The 22280-nt window shown below is 39.9% G+C and overlaps 1 protein-coding gene and 1 pseudogene across 1 annotated transcript; both read left to right on the forward strand.

Annotated features, from left to right (window-relative positions):
* Positions 1 to 992: 992 nt before the first annotated feature.
* Positions 993 to 14397, forward strand: LOC110287690 (uncharacterized). Its single transcript, XM_029473734.2, has 4 exons — positions 993 to 1090; positions 10626 to 10752; positions 10944 to 11004; positions 12522 to 14397. Exons 1-4 carry the CDS (start codon positions 1088 to 1090, stop codon positions 13948 to 13950), a joined length of 1620 nt encoding a protein of 539 aa, XP_029329594.1. The 5' UTR covers positions 993 to 1087; the 3' UTR covers positions 13951 to 14397.
* On the forward strand, positions 6957 to 8118 carry LOC115030267 (large ribosomal subunit protein eL32 pseudogene; annotated as a pseudogene).
* Positions 14398 to 22280: the final 7883 nt, after the last annotated feature.

Consider the following 22280-nt stretch of genomic DNA (forward strand, 5'->3'; position numbering starts at 1 on the left):
AGAGAAAGAGAAAGAGAAAGAGAAAGAGAAAGAGAAAGAGAAAGAGAAAGAGAAAGAGAAAGAGAAAGAGAAAGAGAAAGAGAAAGAGAAAGAGAAAGAGAAAGAGAAAGAGAAAGAGAAAGAGAAAGAGAAAGAGAAAGAGAAAGAGAGAGGCAAGCAGAAAGAGAAAAATGCAGGGGGGGAGGGAGGGACAGGGAAAGTGGAGGAGGAAGGAGAGGGAGGGAGGGAGGGAGAAGGAGAGAGGGAGAGACACACAGAGACAAAGAGCACAAAATGTCTCAATTATATAGGAAGAGCTTCTGAGGGAGGGAAAGCCCAGCCCCTGGACTGGAAAGTTCAGTGTATAAGGCAGAGTATGCCAGCCATGCCCTGTGTTGGGAGAACCTAGAGGTCCGGCTGGCCTTGGTGTGTTCAATGTGCACTTCAGTCGCTTGTCCCAGGTCTGAATCCCCACAGCCACAAAACAAAAATCTTGTTCCCCCAAATCTCTCTTTAATTGTTAATGTTCTATGCACCATTTCACTTGTAGGACAGATTGATAACTCCACTGCAAATTGAGTAATGGGCTATGCAAGCTATCTAGCCTAATTCCAGGAGGAAGAAGGGAATGAGCCTACTGAGCGTTGTGAGAGCTCAGGCTGAAGTCAGGACCTAGTGAGCAGAGTCACTGCCCACAAAAGGGAGGAGCAGTCAGCGGCTGAGCTGTGGTAGCTGGAGTAGTAGGTCTTCCCGGGGGCTGGGTGGGGAGACGGATAGCCAATTAGAGAACAAACACAAGTGCTACTAAAATGCAAATCCCTGCGGATCTGGAAAAGGTCTGGCCCTGGACTGGGAGCCTGAGAACCTCTACACTGTGTCCTTTCAGCACACTCTAACCCTAAGGTAGGTGCACATGTCATTCAAGACTCACTGACCAATCAGAGCCTTCAGGAGAACCTTCCAATCAGAAGATAAGGCGGTTTCTTCCGGGTGCCTTGCTGCAGGTTCCGCTTAATAGCTGAGCAGGTTTGAGTGGTCCTGTGTGACGTGCTCCCTGTCTTGCGGCTGATGCTGTGAAGCGCGCTCAGGCAAGCTCCGAAGTTGTGATATGGTGAGCACCGGGTCACTGCGGACAATCGGGAGGAGCAGGCTTCCTGGGGCTTGGTGGGAACTGGCGGCCAGATTCTGCCACCTGTGAGGTCACTTGACCTAGCCACTCGCTGGATCCAGAGGTGGCCTCTGAATAACTTCAAGCATGTGTCTAGAAACGCCTTTGGCATGATGACAAACTCAGAGAGCCCTAGTTTCAGCAAGTTCTGTTTTTAACACTTAACATTAAGGTGTACAATCCACTTGGAGTTAATTTTGTGGAGGTTGTAAAAGGCATCTCATGTGTTGGGTAACAATCTAATACAAGCTGTGATGCAAAAGAGTAGAATTGTTGATGTAAAGGATTTAATAAAGCTTAAGAGATAGTAAGGCACACCAAGTAGAATTTAAGTGAGGGAGAACTGCCTGTAAAACACCCCACAGATAAGTAGTGTGCTAACCAAGCCTGTTAGAGATTAGAATGTTAGGATATGTTTGTTCACAAGGACTACTCTCCAGAAATATGGCTCCAAACCATAACAAAAGAAACAACCCTGATTTACAACCAGCCACTAGGCCCATCCCCATATTAAAGAGCAGGCCTAAGCCTGGCAGTGGTGTAACATGCCTTTAATCCCAGCACTTGGGAAGCAGAGGCAGGCGGATTTCTGAGTTCGAGGCCAGCCTGGTCTACAGAGTGAGTTCCAGGACAGCCAGGGCTACACAGAGAAACCCTGTCTCGAAAAAAAAAAAGAAAAAAAGAAAAGATCAGGCCTCTAAATTGCTTGGTAGAGCATTACAAGATCACAATCAACTTTATGGTCTGTTTGCCATAAAAGTTCAGTTTTCATCTTGACAAAAGCATAGTTCTGCCACATGGGCAAGATAATACCAGGCGACAACCATTTGAAAAGGAAAACAAAACAAAACAAAGAACACTGTTGTGTTGTGTTGTGTTGAGTGCTGGCCTGAACAAGCAAGGCTTTCCTAGAGGTCCCTACATATAGAGAGTGACAGTTCCTTCTGCAACCCTGTTGAGGTTTGTTCTGTTGCTATTCATTGTAAAGCTAAATTCTGTATTGGAAGGTCTATGCCTATAAGTGAATTCTCGCCATTACAAACTTTTGTTGTGCAAATCTTGTTCTTAATTTAAATGTATTGGTTAAATAGAATTGGCTACAGCCAGTTACTGGAGGGATTAGAGGAAGGTGGGTTTTGAGTTACCTGCTTGGGGGTGGAGAGGAAGAGGATGAAGGGAGGGCCCATGAAGAGAAAGGAGAAAAATCACCATGATAGCAGAGGTATCATGAGCACTTGGCAAGTATTTGGGGCACATGGCTGGGAGATAGCCAGGCCAGCAATTAGAAAAGCAGATTATGGGTTACTTCCCAATAATTGTCAAAGCCAAATAAAATAGCCATAATCTGAGTCTCATTGATTTATAAGCTAGTCAAGAAAAGCATGAATTGGTTCTACTACAAACCCAGGGATGTGCTTACAAAGCCAGTAACAGGGCCTAGTCCTTGGGATCTTTTCCTAAGGCCCTGAGGTATAGAGATAAAACAGAGCTTCCTCTCTAAAACCAGAAGCATACTTGGGAGAGCTGGTAATGGTCTGGGGCCAGGGCCTTTGGGAAGAGTTGCTTCAGATTCTGAGAACACAAGTTCCCACCATATGGGACTGTGGTTATCAGTTCCAAGGCCACTATAAAGTTAGTGAATAATGTTTTTGAGATACACCAAATTTGCCTTACGCAGTGCTGTTTCATTAGACTTCTCCTGAGTGTGTTCCACTGTATGATGTTTCTACTAACTTCATAATTTCTTCATATGTTTCTGCTAACTTCATTTCTTTCCATTTCCCTCATGTAAGTAGTATAAAAGATGGTATTCTTCTTAAGAAGCTTACTTAGCTTAAGAAATAGCTTGTGCGAGACCTCCTCACCCCAGCTTTTATACTTTCTACCTTCTCCTTTTCCTATGTTTTTCAATCATCTGGGACCTTCTACTTAGGACACTGTCACTAACCTGCTGTTTTGGTTTTTTTTTTATTATTTTTTTTAATTAGGTAATTTCCTCAATTACATTTCCAATGCTATCCAAAAAGTCTCCAATACACTCCCCCCCCCCAGTCCCCCACCCACCCACCCCCACCCCTTGGCCCTGGCATTCCCCTGTACTGGGGCATATAAAGTTGGCAAGTCCAATGGGCCTCTCTTTCCAGTGATGGCCGACTAGGCCATCTTTTGATACACATGCAGCTAGAGTCAAGAGCTCTGGGGTACTGGTTAGTTCATAATGTTGTTCCACCTATAGGGTTGCAGATCCCTTTAGCTCCTTGGGTACTTTCTCTAGCTCCTCCATTGGGGGCCCTGTGATCCATCCAATAGCTGACTGTGAGCATCCACATCTGTGTTTGCTAGGCCCTGACATTGTCTCACAAGAGACAGCTATATCTGGGTCCTTTCAGCAAAATCTTTTTTTTTTAATTTTTAATATTTTTTATTACATATTTTCCTCAATTACATTTCCAATGCTATCCCAAAAGTCCCCCATAGCGCCCACCATAACCTGCTGTTTTAGGGCACTGGTGTACTTAAGAAATAATCTTGGGAATATCTTTTCTGTGTAAATTTCCCATCTGTCTCCATGGGTAGACTTGCAGTCTCTGGTCCATATTTAAATTGCTCAGAACAACCTGGGACCTGAACCTAAAGGAGACTAAAGTGTGACAGCATATGTAGAATGCAAAATTCATCTTAGGCTTGCTTCTCTTTTCACATTAACCAATGTAGATGGTCTTTGCTACTTTGCGATTTCTTCTTTTTCCCACCCTTTATCCCTCCCTGTTTCCCCTCCTGCCCCCAGTTTCACCCCCTATCATTAGATAAGAGAGAAGCAAGAATAGAGGAGAAAGGTCCTTGAATCTAATTTCCTTCCTTGTACTGGACCTGCTGGCATGAGTTGAACAGTCTCTGAGGGGGGAAGCAAGGATTAAAGATAGGAAAGTCAGAAAGAAGATGCAAAGCCAAGAGTTAGATTTAGGAAAATTGCCGGCTAATACTGCAGCAACAGCAACCAGCAGCAGCCAGCAACAACCAGCAGCCTTGAGTTAATTTTTCATAGCCTTTTTATACCTCACAGTATCATGGGAAGCAAAGCAACAAGCTATCAGAAACAATTTCCTGAAATATACACAGAACATCTGTTCTTATCCAGAGGCACCTCCCTGTTCCTTCCACCAAGGTCAATAGAACTTTCAGCCCCTTGCCTTGAGCCTCAGGTGTACCTCCTCTTATCATTCCATGCCTCAGCAAGCTGGGAAATCTGCCAACAGACCTTAACCCACCTTGACTCTTCCTGGCAAGCAGACTTCTCTATGTCTTTGTCTGTCTGTCTCTCCCTATACTGTACTTTCTCCCTTATTTCCTCCCAACTTGTCCCTCGCACTCCTTTTCCCATCAAACCCCAGTCTACTCACAGAAACTATTCTATTTCCCCCTTAGAAGGAGATCCATGCTCCCCACCATAACCCTCCTATTTACCTAGCCTATCTGAGTTTGTGGAGTACAGCTTGATTATTATTTACCTAATAGGTTAATATCCACTTATAAGTGAAAGCATACCATATCTGTCATTCTGGGTATGGATTACCTCAATTAGGGTGATTTTTTTTTTTTAGTTGCATTCTTTTGCCTGAAGATTCATGATGTCAGTTTTTTTAAAAACAGCTGAGTGACAGATACTCCATTGTGTAAATGTACCACTTTTTTGTTGTTTACCCATTCTTCGGTTGAGGTACCTCTAGGTTGTTTCCAGTTTCTGGGTAGTATGAATAAATATGCTATCAATATAGTTGAGCAAATGTCCTTGTAGTAAGATGGAGCACCTTTTGGATAGATGCTCAAGAGCAATATAGTTCAATTTTGAAGTAGATGGATTCTCAGTGTTCTGAGGAACCACTGATTTCCATAGTGACAGTATTAGTATGCACCCATAAGCAGTGGAGGATTGTTCCCCTTTCTTCACATCCTTGCCAGCATGACCTGTCACTTGTATTATTGATTTAGCCATTCTGACAGGTACAAGATAGATTCTCAAAATAGTTTTGATTTGCATTCTTGGTGGTTAAGATAGTGATGATTTCTTTAACTATTTCTCAGCTTTTTGAGATTTGTCTGTTGAGAATTCCTGTTTAGACCCCACTTTTAATTGATTTTTTTGCTTTGGAAAGCCTAGTTTCTTGAGGTCTTTATATATTTTGTATATTAGGCTTCTATGAGGTGTGGATTTGGTAAAAAATCTTTTCCCATTCCTTAGGCTGCCTCTTTGTCCAAATGACTGGGTTTTTGCTACTTTTAACCTATTTTTCTATTACTGGCAAAGAGGAGAAACAGAGTGTACAGGATGAATGTTGGCCTGTAATTTCTTCAATTTTTTTATTATAGTCTTGTAATTCATGTTTAAAGACTTATATGTCTGTCTGTCTTTCAGTTTCCTTTTATTTGTGGTGCCATCTATGTTGTGTGATTTTATTCATTATAATTTATATTGTTTCTCTGGAACATGATAGGCCTTCACCTATTTTTGTCTTCTGAAAATTTACTATGTTATGAGTTTCTTGAGTTTTTGATAGTTTGGGAAACTGTGTTAGTTCCCTCTTCTTGATCCTGAAGGCTTGTCTCTCCTCATTTCTTGGCAAATCTGTGTTTTCCAATTGTTGCAATCATCAATTTTAGGGGTTTTGCAACTTAAGTGATTGATATGGTTAACACATTTGTGGGGTTTTCTTTAACTTTCTTATATACTATTGTCTCTGTGTCCTAATTAGTTTCAGTTGTCAACATTTTAGAGCCTACAGTCATCTGAGGGAGCCTCACTTGAGGTCATGCCCTCATCAAAATGGCTGGATACTGTGTCAGTGAGAGATTGTGTTTAGTGATGATTGATGTGGGAAGGCTTTTCTACTGAGGGTGGCAGTATCCCTAAGCAGCTGTGCCTAGGCTGGAAAAGAAAGCTGCCTGAGTATGTTACAGTGACCAAGCAAGAGGACAAGCTAGGAAACAATGTTTGTCCATGGTTTTTGCCTTATTTTCTTGAAGCTTGAGTTTCTATTCTAAGCTCCCAAAATGGTGGATTGTTATCTGACAGAACCAAACAAGTGAACCTGTACATTAGCTGAGATGCCTTTGGTTAGAGAATTCAATCACAGGAGCAGAGTAGTAAGTTAGAACAACAACAACAAAAACCAAAAAACAAGCAAACGAAAAATGCAAAAAGTAATTTTGTTGCTGAACAGAACCTGGAAATGTTCTCTTGTGGAGAAATACCAGGACTTGAGATGGCAATAGAAAGCTGTACTCAGAGCTTAATTAGCTGTTCTTGTAGCACCTGGAAGATCGGAGTATTTCGAGTAATGTAGTCAGAAGTCATAGGATTTCCGTGGAAAATAGACTCCATAAAAAAGTTTAGCTAGAGGTCATTTGTGTGGTATTTTTTACCCAAAATCTTTCCTATTCTGCTCATGCCTTGAGAAATTGAGTAAGGCAGAATTAAAAAATAATTGGCTGTATTGTTAGATGGAATATTGAATCTGTTAGATGATTATTGCTACTAACTCATTCAAGACTACAGTAGAAAAAAGCAATAAGTGGGACAGAAATAAATGCAAAGTCTGTGGCTTGTAGAGGAAAACATCAGGGGGAAGTTTCAGATGGCTGTCAAATGCTGAGACAGAAGCATGAATTTTCTTTCTTTTTTTTTAAGTCATCAAATAATTTATAATAGTTAAATGTCTTGAAATATACATGATATCTTCTGAAGCTAAAGGTAATGTGTACTCAACCAGTTTTTAAAATCTATTTGGAATATTAAACATGACAGAAGTAGAAGAAAATCTCTTATGTGTCCTCTATGAAAGGAAATTGTGACAAGTTACTGATTAGACACAAACCAGTCCATCTCCAAGAGAGAATATGCAGCATAACTGTGGAGAAACATGAATTTCCAAGAGATTATTTATCACCACTAAAGAGAAGGTCCTGGCCCCTTTCTTCTTCCTCGGAGCTACCTGCGAGGTGCCTGCCATCTGTTTTGTGACATCATGGCTGCCCTTCACCTTCAGGTGAAGTACAAGATCATCCAAAAGAGGACCAAGAAGTTCTTCAGGCACTAGTCAGATAAGTATGTCAAAATTAAGCAAAACTGGCAGAAACTCAGAGGTATTGGCAACGGTTCAAAGAAGATTCAAGGGGCAGGACCTTATGCCCAACACTGGTTACCAGAGCAACAAGAAAACCAAGCACATCCTGCCCAGTGGTTTCCAGAAGTTTCTGGTCCACAATGTCAAGGAGCTGGAAGTGCTGCTGATATATGACAAATCTTACTGAGCTGAGATCACTCACATTTGCTCTAAGAACTAGAAAGAACAGCACACCTGGCCATCAGAGTGACTAATCCCAACACCAGTTGAAGAATATGAATAGATGGCTTGTGTACACATTTTTGTGTTTAAATAAAACCACAAAAACTGAAAGAAAAGAGAGGAGAGAAGGAGAGACGGGGGAGGGGTGTCCTTAACTAAGGATTGAAAGCCTAAGAAGATGCCCTAAGGGAAACACTCCCTTCTGCTAAGTTTCCTGAATTGAAGGAGTAGGCAAAATGATTCCTAGACCCAGGAAGAACAACTTATAAAGCCTACTACAGCTGTGGTCCAAGTGTGGCAGGGTCCATCCCAGTTTAGAATCCAAAGTTGACAGGAACACCCAAGTTCTGGAAAAAAGAAAGATGCAGAGTTTAAGATCATGGATTCTTCCTTTGTGGTTTCAGTTCAGCACGGTTGTAGTCATCTGTCAGAGTCAGAGCCCCAGTGAGGGAGGATACTGTGAGAGTGCATTGCATGAACCTGTGAGAATGAAACCTGAGTTTCATTTTGAGACCACAAGAAGTTGAGATACATAAGCTATGAGACACCTGTCATGGAGAGCTGCATATAGGGAGTACAAGTAACTAAACCAAGAGATGTATGAGAAGTTACAGGGATAGGGCCATCTAAGCCTTTTGAAACTGAGGCCCCATGTGTCTGAGACAGAGCTGCAGGATCTGGTGTTTGCCCTGCTGAGTTTCTTGCTTTGGTTTAATCTTCCCTCCCTATGTTTACATTCCAATTTATTAGAATGGGAAGGGGCATTCTGTGCCATTGTGTGTTTGAATGATATAACTTGCTTTCTGATTTTACAAGATGTGTCAATCAAGAGATTGTCTTTAGTGTTAGAAGAGACTTTAGACATTTGAAGAGTGTATGGGCTGCTGCAGACAATTAGGATCATTGAAGTTAAACTAAATGCATTTTCATCATGGATGAGCCTAGAGTGACCAGGGTCAGAATGTTGTTGATTGAGTCAAACAGCTCCCAGAAAGGGTGATGTCTTTGAACACTTGTCTCTCCTTTGTGGCTTTCTTTGAGGGAGCTTGTAATGTTAGGATCCAAGAATCACTGAAGGAAGACCCCTCCCCAGACTCAAATAGTATGCAAAAGCAAAGAGCATTTTATTCTGCAGAATTCTAGCATGTAGGGGGTCTACCATTCACTAGGATGTAAACAGACATGTGAGTTTGCAAGCTCAATTTAAAGTCAATTAAGGGAATTCCAGGGAGGAGTAGGTGGCCTTTGTCCTGATTGGTTGGCTCAATTTCCAGGTGTATGGGTGTCTTTGGGATTGGTCAAGGTTCTGGGGAATTTGGGGGACTTTTCAGAACCAATGATGATTAACTATTCTTGGTTCAGGCTTGGCTCAGGCCTGGTGGCAGGGGCAGCTCCTGATTGGCTGCCTGTGAGGGGTGGTTTTCCTGGAATTGACTCGTTTTGGACTTTTTGTGTTTGGGGAAACAAAAACTTAGGCATAGTCATTCAAATTGTCAGTTTACAGCCTATCATGGAGTCAGCCTGGCTCTGGCCAACTCAGTCCTCTCAGTAGAAGCTTTTGTAGGAGGAATTCCTTTTGGGGATGAGATTTGAGTGTCTATAGACTCAACCTGTTTCGTGTGTGTGTGTGTGTGTGTGTGTGTGTGTGTGTGTGTGTGTGTGTGTGTGTGTGTTTCTACTGTGTTATGGTTGAACCTGATCAGTCAGCTTCCTTCTCATATTGTCTTGTCTTCACCATTATAGACTATCCCTAAATCACATAAAATGCACTTGAAGCAATTGTTATTTAGTGTTAAGCTACTTTGCGAGCCTTGTGTTTTTATATTATTAATTTTGTCGTTTTTGTTTTTGAAGACAGAGTTTCTCTGTGTAGCCCTGGCCATCCTGAAAGTAGGTGTGTAGAACATGCAGGCATCAAACTTAAAGATCCACCTGACTCTGGCTCCAGAGTGCTGGGATTAAATGTGGGCCAACATGTCTGGCTTTTTCTTTGTTTATTCATTTTTTTATTATTGGCTGATGGCCTGGAATGTAGGTTTTGATACATGTCAAGCATATGCTGTTGTGTTTTATCTTCATCCACACTGTGAATTTTGAAAGTTGGCAAAGAGAATATTCTGTTTTTCAGGATGACATGTAATACTGCATGAGCTTTCTGAGTCACTGAATTGCAGGTGCATAACATTCTTTCTACCTGTTGTGTTTGTTTTGATTTTTTTGAATGAATATGACTATTTTGCCTGTGTGCATGAATATGCACATCATGTATGCCTGGTCCCCATGGTAGTCAGAAGATGGCTTCATAATTCCTGAATTTGGAGCAATGGATAGTTGTTAAGCAACTGGCAATTGAGCCCAATTATTTGCAAGACCAGCAAGAGCTAGTCACTACTGAACCATCTCTCCTGTCCTAGTTAGGTTCAAAATTTACATTGCCAATATTTTCATCTGTCCATTTGTAACTATTTAAAGATGCATCCCATTTTAGTAAGATCTTGTTACTGTTACAGTTTAAACTGGGGCACTTTGGGATTCTGGAAGATGAATACAGAACTGGAGTAAATGTGTAATACTTTGTAGAAACTTCAGTAAAAACCTCTGAGTTCTTTCTGTCTTTCTTGTTTGTTTGATTTTTTACAGGGGAGAGAGGGTCTTAACATATCCTGTCTTGGATAGACCAGGCTGGCAACCAACTCAATGAGATATACCTGCCTTTGCTTCCTGCATGCTGAGATTAAAGGCATGAACCAGTACACACAGCTTGCCCATCTTTTTTTTTTTTTTTTTTTTTTTTTTGTAGTTAGTAATTGTTCATATAATTGCTCTGATGTGTGCTCAGTACTGTTTGCTTCTCTCTCTCTCTCTCTCTCTCTCTCTCTCTCTCTCTCTCAATTATCATTTCTCTTGCAAGGCTATATCCTATTTAAAGAGCAAAGAAATGACATAGGTGAACCTTATTATTATTCAGTTTCTTTCTAAGATGACTTGGTAATTACACTAGAACTTCTGGATCAATAAATAAGTGAGGAAAGCAACAGAATCATACAAATATAAAATATATTATCAGTGAAGCATATATTTACAGTGATGTTGGAATCATGGTTTCTGTTGTACACATGTATGGAATATTTTAGGATGCAGTGACCTATGATGATGTGCATGTAAACTTGACTCAAGAAGAATGGGCTTTGCTGGATCCTTCACAGAAGTGTCTCTACAAAGATGTGATGCTGGAGACCTATAAGAACCTCACAGCTATAGGTAAGATGATGAATTTTCTTTCACTTTTTAAAATAAGGGAACAATTGTTTCCTTGTTACTGATGCTTTTCTATAAGTTCAATTGAGAATGAAGAAGAATGAGGTGAATAAATCAGGTTCACTAAAGATAGTAACTTAAATTTTTCCTAATTTCCAATAATATATCATATATTTTCTGGTACTATTTTTTAGGCTACAATTGGGAATACCATAACATTGAAGAACATTGTCAAAGTTCTAGAAGACATGGAAGGTAATTTTCATATGCAAGTTGGCATGAATTTGCCTCTGAAGAAATATTAACATGTCCTGGAAGTTTTAAGAAAAGCAACAGTGTAAAAAAGTACTTCTTTAAGTGTATTAATGATTTTTTTTAAAGATTTATTTATTATATGTAAGTAAGTATGCTGTAACTGTCTTCAGACACTTTTTCTTCTCATTCTGGCCCTGCTCGCTTGCTGTAGCTGTCGTCAGACACCCTAGAAGAGGCATCAGATCTCATTACAGATGGTTGTGAGCCATCATGTGGTTGCTGGGATTTGAACTCATGACCTTCAGAAGAGCAGTCGGTGCTCTTAACCACTGAGCTATCTCTCACAAATCCATGTACCTCAATGTCAGGTGTCTGATTTGTGTTTGCAAATCTTGTCTCTATGAAAGAAGACAAGGAAAATTGTTTCTGATAATGCCTTAACAGATATTATCATTTGAATCATAGCCACATTACAGCTACTCTGTAGAACTGCCAATCTATATTTGGTTTCATACCACTCACTTATTTCAGTATATTGATAGATAGATAAATAGATAGATAGGTAGATAGATAGGCAGAAAATAGCTTATAAGTATATGTTTCTAATAATCAAATATTATGGAGCTGGCGAGATGGCTCAGTGGTTAAGAGCACTGACTGCTCTTCCAGAGGTCCTGAGTTCTAATTCCAGCAATCACATGGTGGCTCACAACCATCTGTACAGCTACAATGTACTCATATCCATAAAATAAATAAATAAATCTTTAAAAAAATAATAATCAAATATTACATAGTAAAGCAGATTACTCATATAGTAACATTGCTAAGTTTAAGTTTATAAGAGTCAAAAATGTTGTTTGGGAGAAACCTTAATCCCTATACCACATGTCTATGATGAACAAAAAGTCAAACTGTGTGAATGCAATGTGGAACTCTTTCATTATTCTTCTTTTAAAAAATATATCATGTGTCACAATGGATACAAGCCATGTGAACATAGGGATATTGAAAGAAGCAATGTACCTCTGTCTCCTTCCCAGAACAATTAAAATATATGTAGTAGTCCCCATTTGAGTAGACTTTTCTGTGTGATACAAGTTTATAATTAGTTGGTCTTCCAACTTCATTGAGAATATATCCATAAACTCACTGCAGAAAATCCCTATGAGTACTAGAAATGTGGAAATTCTTTTCTGTTTGTCCTGGTTTACTTTGCCAATGTATTATGCAAATGTGTACTTCACAATATAAGAAAAGTACACAATATAAGAAAAGAAAAGTATAAATGTACTCAGTGTGGTAAAGCTCTGAGCTCTTCCATTTTTCTTCAAATATGTGAAAAATCTCATAGAGAAAACAGATGCTACAAATGTGGGCCATGTAATTACACTCTTACCATTACAGGTAACCCCCAAGATGCAAAACAACCCATAATGAAGGGGAAACCATGAATGCAAACAAAGTGATAAAACCTTAAGATGTGATTCCTCTTTCACATATGCCAATTATCTTTGCAGGTATGAAAGAAGTCATACTGGAGAGAAACACTCTGAATACACTCAATGTGGTAAAGCCTTTGCATTTCACAGTTATCCTCAAAGGCATGAAAGAATTCATACTAGAGAGAAATCCTATGAAGGTATTCAATATGATGAAGCCTTGGTACATCACAGTAATCTCCAAACACATAAAAGAACACATCCTAAAGAGAAACCCTACAAATGCAATCGATGTGATAAAGCCTATTCACAACATAGTCATCTCCAAAGACATAAAAGAAAACACACTGGAGAGAAACCTTATGAATGTAAGCAATGTGGCAAAGCCTTTGCATACCATTCTGAACTTCGGAGTCATGAAAGAATTCATACTGGAGAGAAACCCTACAAATGTAATCAATGTGGTAAAGCCTTTGCACATCATTGTAATCTTCGAGTGCATAAAATAATACATACTGGAGAGAAGCCCTACAAATGCAATCAGTGTGATAAAGCCTATTCACAACACTGTAATCTCCAAATACATAAAAGTACACATACTGGAGAGAAGTCCTATAAATGTAATCAATGTGATAAAGCCTTTGTATATTATGGTTATCTTCAAAGACATAAAACAACACACACTGGAGAGAAACCTTACAAATGTAATCTATGTGGTAAAGCCTTTGCATCTCATCGTTATCTCCAAGTACATAGAAGAACACATACTGGAGAGAAACCCCATGAATGTAATCAATGTGGTAAAGCCTTTGTATATCATGATCATCTTCAAATACATAAAAGAACACATACTGGAGAGAAACCCTATGAATGTAATCACTGTGGTAAAACCTTTGCAGCCCATCGTTATCTCCAAGTACATAAAAGAACACATACTGGAGAGAAACCCTATGAATGCAATCAATGTGGTAAATCCTTTGCATCTCATAGTTATCTCCAAGTACATAAAAGAACACATACTGGAGAGAAACCCTATGAATGCAGTCAGTGTGATAAAGCTTTTGCATATCCTGGTTATCTCCAAGTACATAAAAGAACACATACTGGAGAGAAACCATATGAATGCAATCAATGTGGTAAAGCCTTTGCAGGTCAGAATGTTCTTAAAAGACATGAAAAAATTCATACTGGTGAGAAACCTTACATATGTAATGAATGTGGTAAAGCCTTTGTGAGTAACACTAGTCTCCAAATACATAAAGCAACACATACTGGAGAGAAGCCTTATGAATGTAAGCAATGTAGTAAATCCTTTGCCTCTAATGGCCAACTTCAAAGTCATGAAATAATTCACACTGGAGAGAAACCCTACAAATGTAATGGATGTGATAAAGCCTATTCACGACACAGTCATCTCCAAAGACATAAAAGAACACATACTATGACTGTAACCAATGTGTTAGAGCCTTTACAGGTCACAGTGATCTTCAAAGGTGTGGAAGTTTGAATATTCTTGGCCCATGGCAAGTGGCACTATTAGGAGTTGTGGCCTTCTTTGAGGAAGTGGATCACTATGGCAGTGGGCTTTGAGATCCTATGCGTGAGCCCCTCCCAGGGCAGAAGAGTCTTCTGGCTGCCTTCTAATTAAGATGTAAAACTCTCAGCTCCTCCAGCTCCTCCAATGTCTGCTGGACACTACTATTCTTTCCACCTTAATGATAATAGACTGAACCTCTGAATCTGTACAGAACCCTCAAATAAATGTTGTCCTTTATAAGTGTTGTCTTGGTCATAGTATCTTTTTCACAGCAATAAAACCCAGACTAAGACAAAGGGCATAAAAGATAGCACGCTGAAGAGAAACCCTGTGAATGTGTTGAATATGGTGAAGCCTTTGCACATTTCTATAGCTCTTATTGCAACAGAATTATTCAAACTTTCATTCAATGAAACCCTGTTAATGGAAGCAATGTACAGCCTTTGTCCTTCACAGTTATCGCTGAATGTAGAAAATAACATATACTGGAGAAAAGCCTTATCTGCAAAGATCCATAACAATACAAACACCTGGTCAAAGTAAATGCCAAGAATTACTGTAATCAAGCTGTTTGGGTTAAAAGGTTAGGTGTTGGAGGTTAAAGGTTATGGAGTTAGGATTGGGTGTTAGGGGTAAGGTTTAGGGTTAGAGGGTAATGGTTGGGGAGTAAGGGTATAGGGGTTAGGGTTTAGGAGGGTTAAGGTTAGGGATTAGCGTTAGGGTTAGGTTAGGGTTAGGTGTGTTAAGGTTGGGGAGGTAGGGTTAAGTTAGGTTAGAGTTAGGTATGTTAAGGTTGGGGAGGTAGGGTTAAGTTAGGTTAGAGTTAGGTATGTTAAGGTTGGGGAGGTAGGGTTAGAGGGTTAGTAGTTAGGGGTTTATTGTTAGGAAAAGAAATGCCAGCAGTGATTCCTTTTAGGGTTAGGGTGAGCTTTAGTGTTAGAGCTTAAAGAGAGAGACAGAGAGGCATTACTTCTAGGGAGGAAATAGGTTGGCTGGGGAAAGAGGGATGAAAATGATATAAACATAGTATTCATATATATTCTCAACAAATTCAAAATAATCAAGGTGAATAATAGTATCAAAGTAAATAAACTGGAGGGTAAGGAGGACTATTACCACACACATTAATGAAATTCAGGAAAATTGTTAGGTCTTACCTTAAAAACTCACATATTCCAAAGAATTGGAAAACTCTAAAATAAAATACATAGATTTCTAGATGTATATGACTTACCAAAAATAAATCATGAAGATATTTTTTAAAAAGAAGTTAAGCAGCTTTGTAGAAAAAAATAAAAGTGAAGCAGTAATCAAATATCTACCAATTAAAAAAATTATCAGACCTTCAATAATATACTAAGACAAATGCTTATCAAACTATTTTATTAAATAGCAAAGAAGGAAACATTACCAAACTGTATAAAGCTAGTATTAGTCTGATACTAAAACCAGATAATAAAATTTTAAAATTACTGATCGATCTCTAATATATATATATATATATATATATATATATATATATATATATACACACACACACACACACACACACTGTGTGTGTGTGTGTGTGTGTGTGTGTAAAATTTCTTTAAAAATACTTGCAAACTCGATCCAATAATATATCAAAAAAATCACTCACCATGACCAAGCTGGTTTATTCCAGAGATGTAGTGCTGGTTCCATATGTCAATCAATAAGTGTTATGAATTTCACAAATGATCTCTTGTTTTTGATAGAATAGAAATTATATGGCACCAGGCAGTGCTGGCACACGCCTTTAATCCCAGCACTTGGGAGGCAGAGGCAGGTGGATTTCTGAGTTCAAGGCCAGCCTGGTCTACAGAGTGAGTTCTAGGACAGCCAGGGTGACACAGAGAAACCTTGTCTCGGAAAAAAGAAAAGAAAAGAAAGAAAGAAAGAAAGAAAGAAAGAAAGAAAGAAAGAAAGAAAGAAAGAAAGAAAGAAAGAAAGAAAGAAAGAAAGAAAAGAAAAAAGAAAAGAAATTATACGGCGTCTTGATAGACATGGAAGGCTTTTGACAAAACCAACATCAATCATGTCAAACATCCCAAAGAAACTCAGAATATCAGAAACACATCTCACCATAATAATATATTTGGCAAGCCTATAGCTGATATATTAAATGCAGAAAACAAGGGTTCCCACTTTCCTGACTCTTATTCAAGATGTTACTGAAAAATCTTAGCTAGAACAATATAAAGCAAATAAAAGAAATATAATATGGGAAGGAAGAAGTCAAACTATCTCTATTTGCAGATAATTCAAAGACTAAAGACTCCACCAGAAAACCTAAAGAATGGATAAATTCTTTTCAACAAAATGGCAAAACACAAAAATGGCATATATAGCGTTTTAATAAACCAATGAAAAATATACTGAGAAAGAAATTCAGGGAAATAATCCCATTCATAACACTTTAAAAATCCAAGCAAAAAAATCTCTTGTATTAAACTGACCAAGAGAGTGAAAGACCTCTATGATGAAAACTTTAGATACTGAAGAAAGAAATTAAAGAAGAAACTAGAAGAAGGAAAGCCCTTGCAGGCTCATGGGATAGCCATACTTCCAAAATCAATCTATAGATTTAATGCAACCCCAAAAGAAATTAAGAGGTTAAGAAATATTGTCAAAATACATCACATACATGCATGAAAACACTATAATAAATCCCATTATTATTTATAATAAATACTTATTAAAACATTTTGAAAACTTTAATATAGATTCAAGTGGTTTTTAGAAACACAATCACACAAATACATATGACAAACTCCAAAACACCTGTCAGACATATGATGTTCTGCCAGTAATCCTAGCTCTGGAGGGGTTGGAGACAGGTGGAGCCCTGGGATTCATTGTCAAAACAGCCTAGCCTAAATTACTGATCTCAGTTGAGAGACCCGGCTTCAAAAACAAGGTGGATATTACCTGAGGAACAATACCCAAGGTCAATATTTGGTCAAGAGATGCATGCAACCATACATTAATACACACTATATACAAATGGAACATAATTCACACTAAAAGCTGTGGCACATACCAAAACATAGATGGATTTTATACAAAATGAAATAACCCAGTTGCCAAAAGACAAATATAATTTTATTTGTACAAAGAGCCTAGAGACATCAAATTGGTAGCAATGGAAAGTAGCATGGTGGTTGCCAAAGGCTATGAGAGGGAGAAGTGAAGAGTTAGTATTAATTTTGTATAGAATTTCAATTTAAAATGGTAAAAGAATTCTGGTGATAGATGGGAATATTAATCCCACAATACTGTGAATGTACTTAATGCCACTCAACTATCAACTTAAAAAGATAAACATGATAGTTTTTATATTATATATATTTTACAAATATAATAATTAAAAGATCCTCCCTCACCATAAAGTGATAGGGATACTGGTCCTTGTATAGCTGCAACTCAGTAACAGCAATGTTCATCTACTTTGGTCAGTTTCTTAACTATTTCACTGCATTTATATATGTCTGTCTTAAAAATAAAGTAACATTAAAATGTCTACCAAGGTCTTTTCTAAGGTATCTGTTGAAATCTCAAAGCAAACTCCTTTGAGTGACCTAATGCAATGGAAGCAGCTGATGGCTCTGAAGTGCTGAGAAGAAGGCAGAATCCTAGTGAAGCCTGAGTGCTCTTTACAGCACTAACTCCCAGGCAGTACTTAATTAGTTTACTTTCCTTTATAAAACTTTACAGAATGAAATTTTATGCCTATCTGTTTTTGTTGATTAATCACATGTACTTTCACAAGAAGTCAGCATTAGATGCTTCCTTTGTCCTCAAATGTCTTTGTTGTTTTGTTTGTTTGTTTGTTTGTTTGTTTGTTTGTTTTTTTAAATCACTAAGGCTGAAACCGCTGCACTGGTGGTGACCTGAAACATGCAAGGATTTTTTTCTTCACTAAATGTTTGTGTCATCTTTGGCTCTGGAGAGATGTTTAAATTCATGCTGGCATAAGAAAATATGTTCAGTGCTTCTTTAGATATTTAGACTAAAGTTTCATGTAACAAACATCAGTTTATTACTCCTAGAATGGCAAGGCACGACAAGAGAGGATAAGCAGTAGACAACACAACACTTAGCATTCACTATTGAGTGACTCAGATTCCAGCTCCTGAGTCCCAGACCAATGAAGTGCTAGACAGCATCCTAGAGACTTCATCTGTAAAACTGACTAAATAGTACATACCTTTCAGGATTACTGCAAACTTGGGGGTGAAATATGAAAAACTGTGCAGGCCTTCTCACCAAACAGACACTAAATAAACAAACACTAGTTACTATTTCTGTCACTGGTGTTAGTGTTATTAGAGAGCCTATGCAGGATAGGTACAACAGTAAGTGTACACTGGTAAACATTTTTCACTTCATTAGGAATATTGAGAGATTGAGACTAAGATGACTCTAGCAATTAGCATTTTGGGTTGATTTCAATGACACCTTTTCACTTGGTCTTGCTAACTCTGAACATTGCTAATATTCAACCCACCTTTTTATCCTTTAAAAAACAAAAAATATCATATACAACTGCTCTTTCTTCCTTCCTTTCTCTCTCTCTTTCTCTCTTTCTCTCCTTCTCTCTCTCTCTTTCTTTCTTTCTTTCTTTCTTTCTTTCTTTCTTTCTTTCTTTCTTTCTCTCTTTTTAGTTTGTGTGTGGAAGTGTGGGGCATCCTCAGAGACTAGAAGTGTCTGGTCCCGTAGAGCTGGAGTTAGAAGCAGTTGTGAACCTTCCAATGTGGGTGCTAGAAACCAGGCCTTGGTCCTCTTCAATGGAAGTCTGTGCTCTTAACCACTGGGCCATCTCTTCAGCTCTGTAACTGCTTCTCATGGTGAAGAAAGGAATACTTGTCTTAAAATTGTATCATGTTACCTGGTAAGGACTATCATAGACAACAGATGCTGTTAAAAAAAAATACAGGTTGTGATTTAGCAATTAAGAGCTAGAAGACATGACAGTGCAACAGGTGTCCCTCTAACTGTCCTTGGCCTTCTGTCATTTTCATCAGATGTAGTAATGGAGCCAGCTCTCAGGTGGGATGTTCTCAAAGATTGGACACAATATTGTCCACCAAGTTTGCAGAGCAAATACATGTTGTCCCAAACTATTGTATATTCTTCAATCCTGCGACTGTCCCTAAATGATTGTTACTATTTGTTCTAAATTGTTTTCTGTGCTGTGATAAATATCATGATCAACACCAACTTGAGGGTTTTATTTATTCTCTCACACAACTTATAGTCTTTAATGAAGGAAAATCAGGGCAGTAACCCTGGCAAGCAGGAACCTGGAAGCAGGAATTATAGCAGAGACCATGGAGGAATGCTGTTTGCTTGCTTGCTCCCCATGGTTGACTCAGTTTGTTTTTTTTCATATGACCAAGGACTACCTACCCAGGTGTCACATTGCCCACAAATCTTTGGGCTTTCTTACATCAATAATTAATCAAGAAAATGCCCAACATATTTGTCTACAGACCAGTCTGATGGAGGCCTTTTCTCAGTTAAGAAGTCCTCTTTGTTAAGGAGTGTCCTTGGAAAAGCCCCATATATGTGTGCCCCTGAGATGAAAGAAGCCAACAGCAGGCTCATCAGTGCTAAGAGGCCAACCACTTTTTCTCTACTACCTGGGGATGTGAAACAGGGTTAGGATTAGCAGAATTGGAGACAATTCTGGGGGTAGTTAAAGATTCAGTGGGCAAGGTGAGAGAAGGGACAGTTAGAGGGACACCTGTTGCACTGTCATGCCAAGTGGAAGAGAGAGAGAAAAAAAGCAGAATCAGAGCCGGTTCAAGTCTTGGTTTAACTCCTCCCCCTGGTTAACCACCTTCACATCTGCCCTTGTTAAGTCCCCTAATCGTTCTGCTTTTGTGGACTTTTGGACCCTGCATATTGAACAAACTTATAGCCTTCATAAAAGAGAGAATAGGATCAGTGTAGCTGATGGTTCTGGGCCAACAATATGAGACCCTGACTACAGGATCTGAAGAATATGAGTTAGTTACATAAGACTCCTGAGTGTAGCTCCAGGATTGGAGCTTATACAAGAAAAGGGCAGGGTGGAGGGGATGAGGGAGCCTAAGGGGTTTTCCATTCCCACACCCTCCTTACAGCTTCCCCCTCCTGCCTGGAGTCAAGGCTAGGCCAAGTTCCATTCTCCACTCATAAGAACATTCTTGAGTAAAAAAATACTCAGAATGTACCTGACCCTCTGGAAAATCCCAGGTAGAGTTCAAATACCTGTCATGCTTGCTAGCTAATAGGTTTAAAGGTCAATATGCTTAGCCAATAAGTTTGAGCTGTAATCTTGATGATGTAACCTGTGCCCCTAAAAAGTATAAAAACTGCTTGTAATAGCCATTTGGGGTCGCCTTCTTATTAACTCGTCTCAATGCTCTGGAAAATAAACCTCTTGCTTTTGCATGGGGTGGAGGGGAAGAAGTCCTCTTTGAAGATGAGCTTCACTTGTATAAGGTTGACAATAAAAACAAAACAAAAAAGCTCAACCACAACATGAAGAGAAAAACCCAGCATGTTGTTTTTTGGATTTCCTGTACTTCACTTCTCCTAGAAAGAGTGGAGCCAAAAAGGTTCTGAATCACGTTGGGCTCTACTTAAGGACAATAACACATTTATACAATTTTCTCCCATTTAATTTATCTTAGACATTGTATTCCAGCAAACCTTCAGAAGGCCGTGAGGAAATTCCTTTTACCCCTATCATATTCTACCCTGCCCTGCTGCACATCAGCTCAGTGGCTTACCAATGGCAAAGTTTTAGTGCAGCTTTTTTTAAATTATTTTTAAAGTTCAGGGGTACAGTGTTTCTGAACACTGTTAGGGTTAGGGTTAGGGTTAGGGTTAGGGTTAGGGTTAGGGTTAGGGTTAGGGTTTTAGGGTCAGGGTCAGGGTCAGGGTCAGGGTCAGGGTCAGGGTCAGGGTTAGGGTTAGGGTTAGGGTTTTAGGGTCAGGGTCAGGGTCAGGGTCAGGGTCAGGGTCAGGGTCAGGGTCAGGGTCAGGGTCAGGGTCAGGGTTTAGGGTCAGGGTCAGGGTCAGGGTCAGGGTCAGGGTCAGGGTCAGGGTCAGGGTCAGGGTTAGGGTTTTAGGGTCAGGGTCAGGGTCAGGGTCAGGGTCAGGGTCAGGGTCAGGGTTAGGGTTTTAGGGTCAGGGTCAGGGTCAGGGTCAGGGTCAGGGTCAGGGTCAGGGTCAGGGTCAGGGTCAGGGTCGTCAGGGTCAGGGTCAGGGTCAGGGTCAGGGTCAGGGTCAGGGTCAGGGTCAGGGTCAGGGTCGTCAGGGTCAGGGTCAGGGTCAGGGTCAGGGTCAGGGTCAGGGTTAGGGGGTTAGGGTTAGGGTTAGGGTTAGGGTTAGGGTTAGGGTTAGGGTTAGGGTTAGGGTTAGGGTTAGGGTTAGGGTTAGGGTTAGGGTTAGGGTTAGGGTTAGGGTTAGGGTTAGGGTTAGGGTTAGGGTTAGGGTTAGGGTTAGGGTTAGGGTTAGGGTTAGGGTTAGGGTTAGGGTTAGGGTTAGGGTTAGGGTTAGGGTTAGGGTTAGGGTTAGGGTTAGGGTTAGGGTTAGGGTTGTTAGGGTTAGGGTTAGGGTTAGGGTTAGGGTTAGGGTTAGGGTTAGGGTTAGGGTTAGGGTTAGGGTTAGGGTTAGGGTTAGGGTTAGGGTTAGGGTTAGGGTTAGGGTTAGGGTTAGGGTTAGGGTTAGGGTTAGGGTTAGGGTTAGGGTTAGGGGTTAGGGGTTAGGGTTAGGGTTAGGGTTAGGGTTAGGGTTAGGGTTAGGGTTAGGGTTAGGGTTAGGGTTAGGGTTAGGGTTAGGGTTAGGGTTAGGGTTAGGGTTAGGGTTAGGGTTAGGGTTAGGGTTAGGGTTAGGGTTAGGGTTAGGGTTAGGGTTAGGGTTAGGGTTAGGGTTAGGGTTAGGGTTAGGGTTAGGGTTAGGGTTAGGGTTAGGGTTAGGGTTAGGGTTAGGGTTAGGGTTAGGGTTAGGGTTAGGGTTAGGGTTAGGGTTAGGGTTAGGGTTAGGGTTAGGGGTTAGGGTTAGGGTTAGGGTTAGGGTTAGGGTTAGGGTTAGGGTTAGGGTTAGGGTTAGGGTTAGGGTTAGGGTTAGGGTTAGGGTTAGGGTTAGGGTTAGGGTTAGGGTTAGGGTTAGGGTTAGGGTTAGGGTTAGGGTTAGGGTTAGGGTTAGGGTTAGGGTTAGGGTTAGGGTTAGGGTTAGGGTTAGGGTTAGGGTTAGGGTTAGGGTTAGGGTTAGGGTTAGGGTTAGGG

This window comes from Mus caroli, unplaced genomic scaffold (assembly GCF_978045245.1).
Source record: "Mus caroli unplaced genomic scaffold, Mus_caroli_1 scaffold_19, whole genome shotgun sequence".
NCBI lineage: Eukaryota > Metazoa > Chordata > Mammalia > Rodentia > Muridae > Mus > Mus caroli.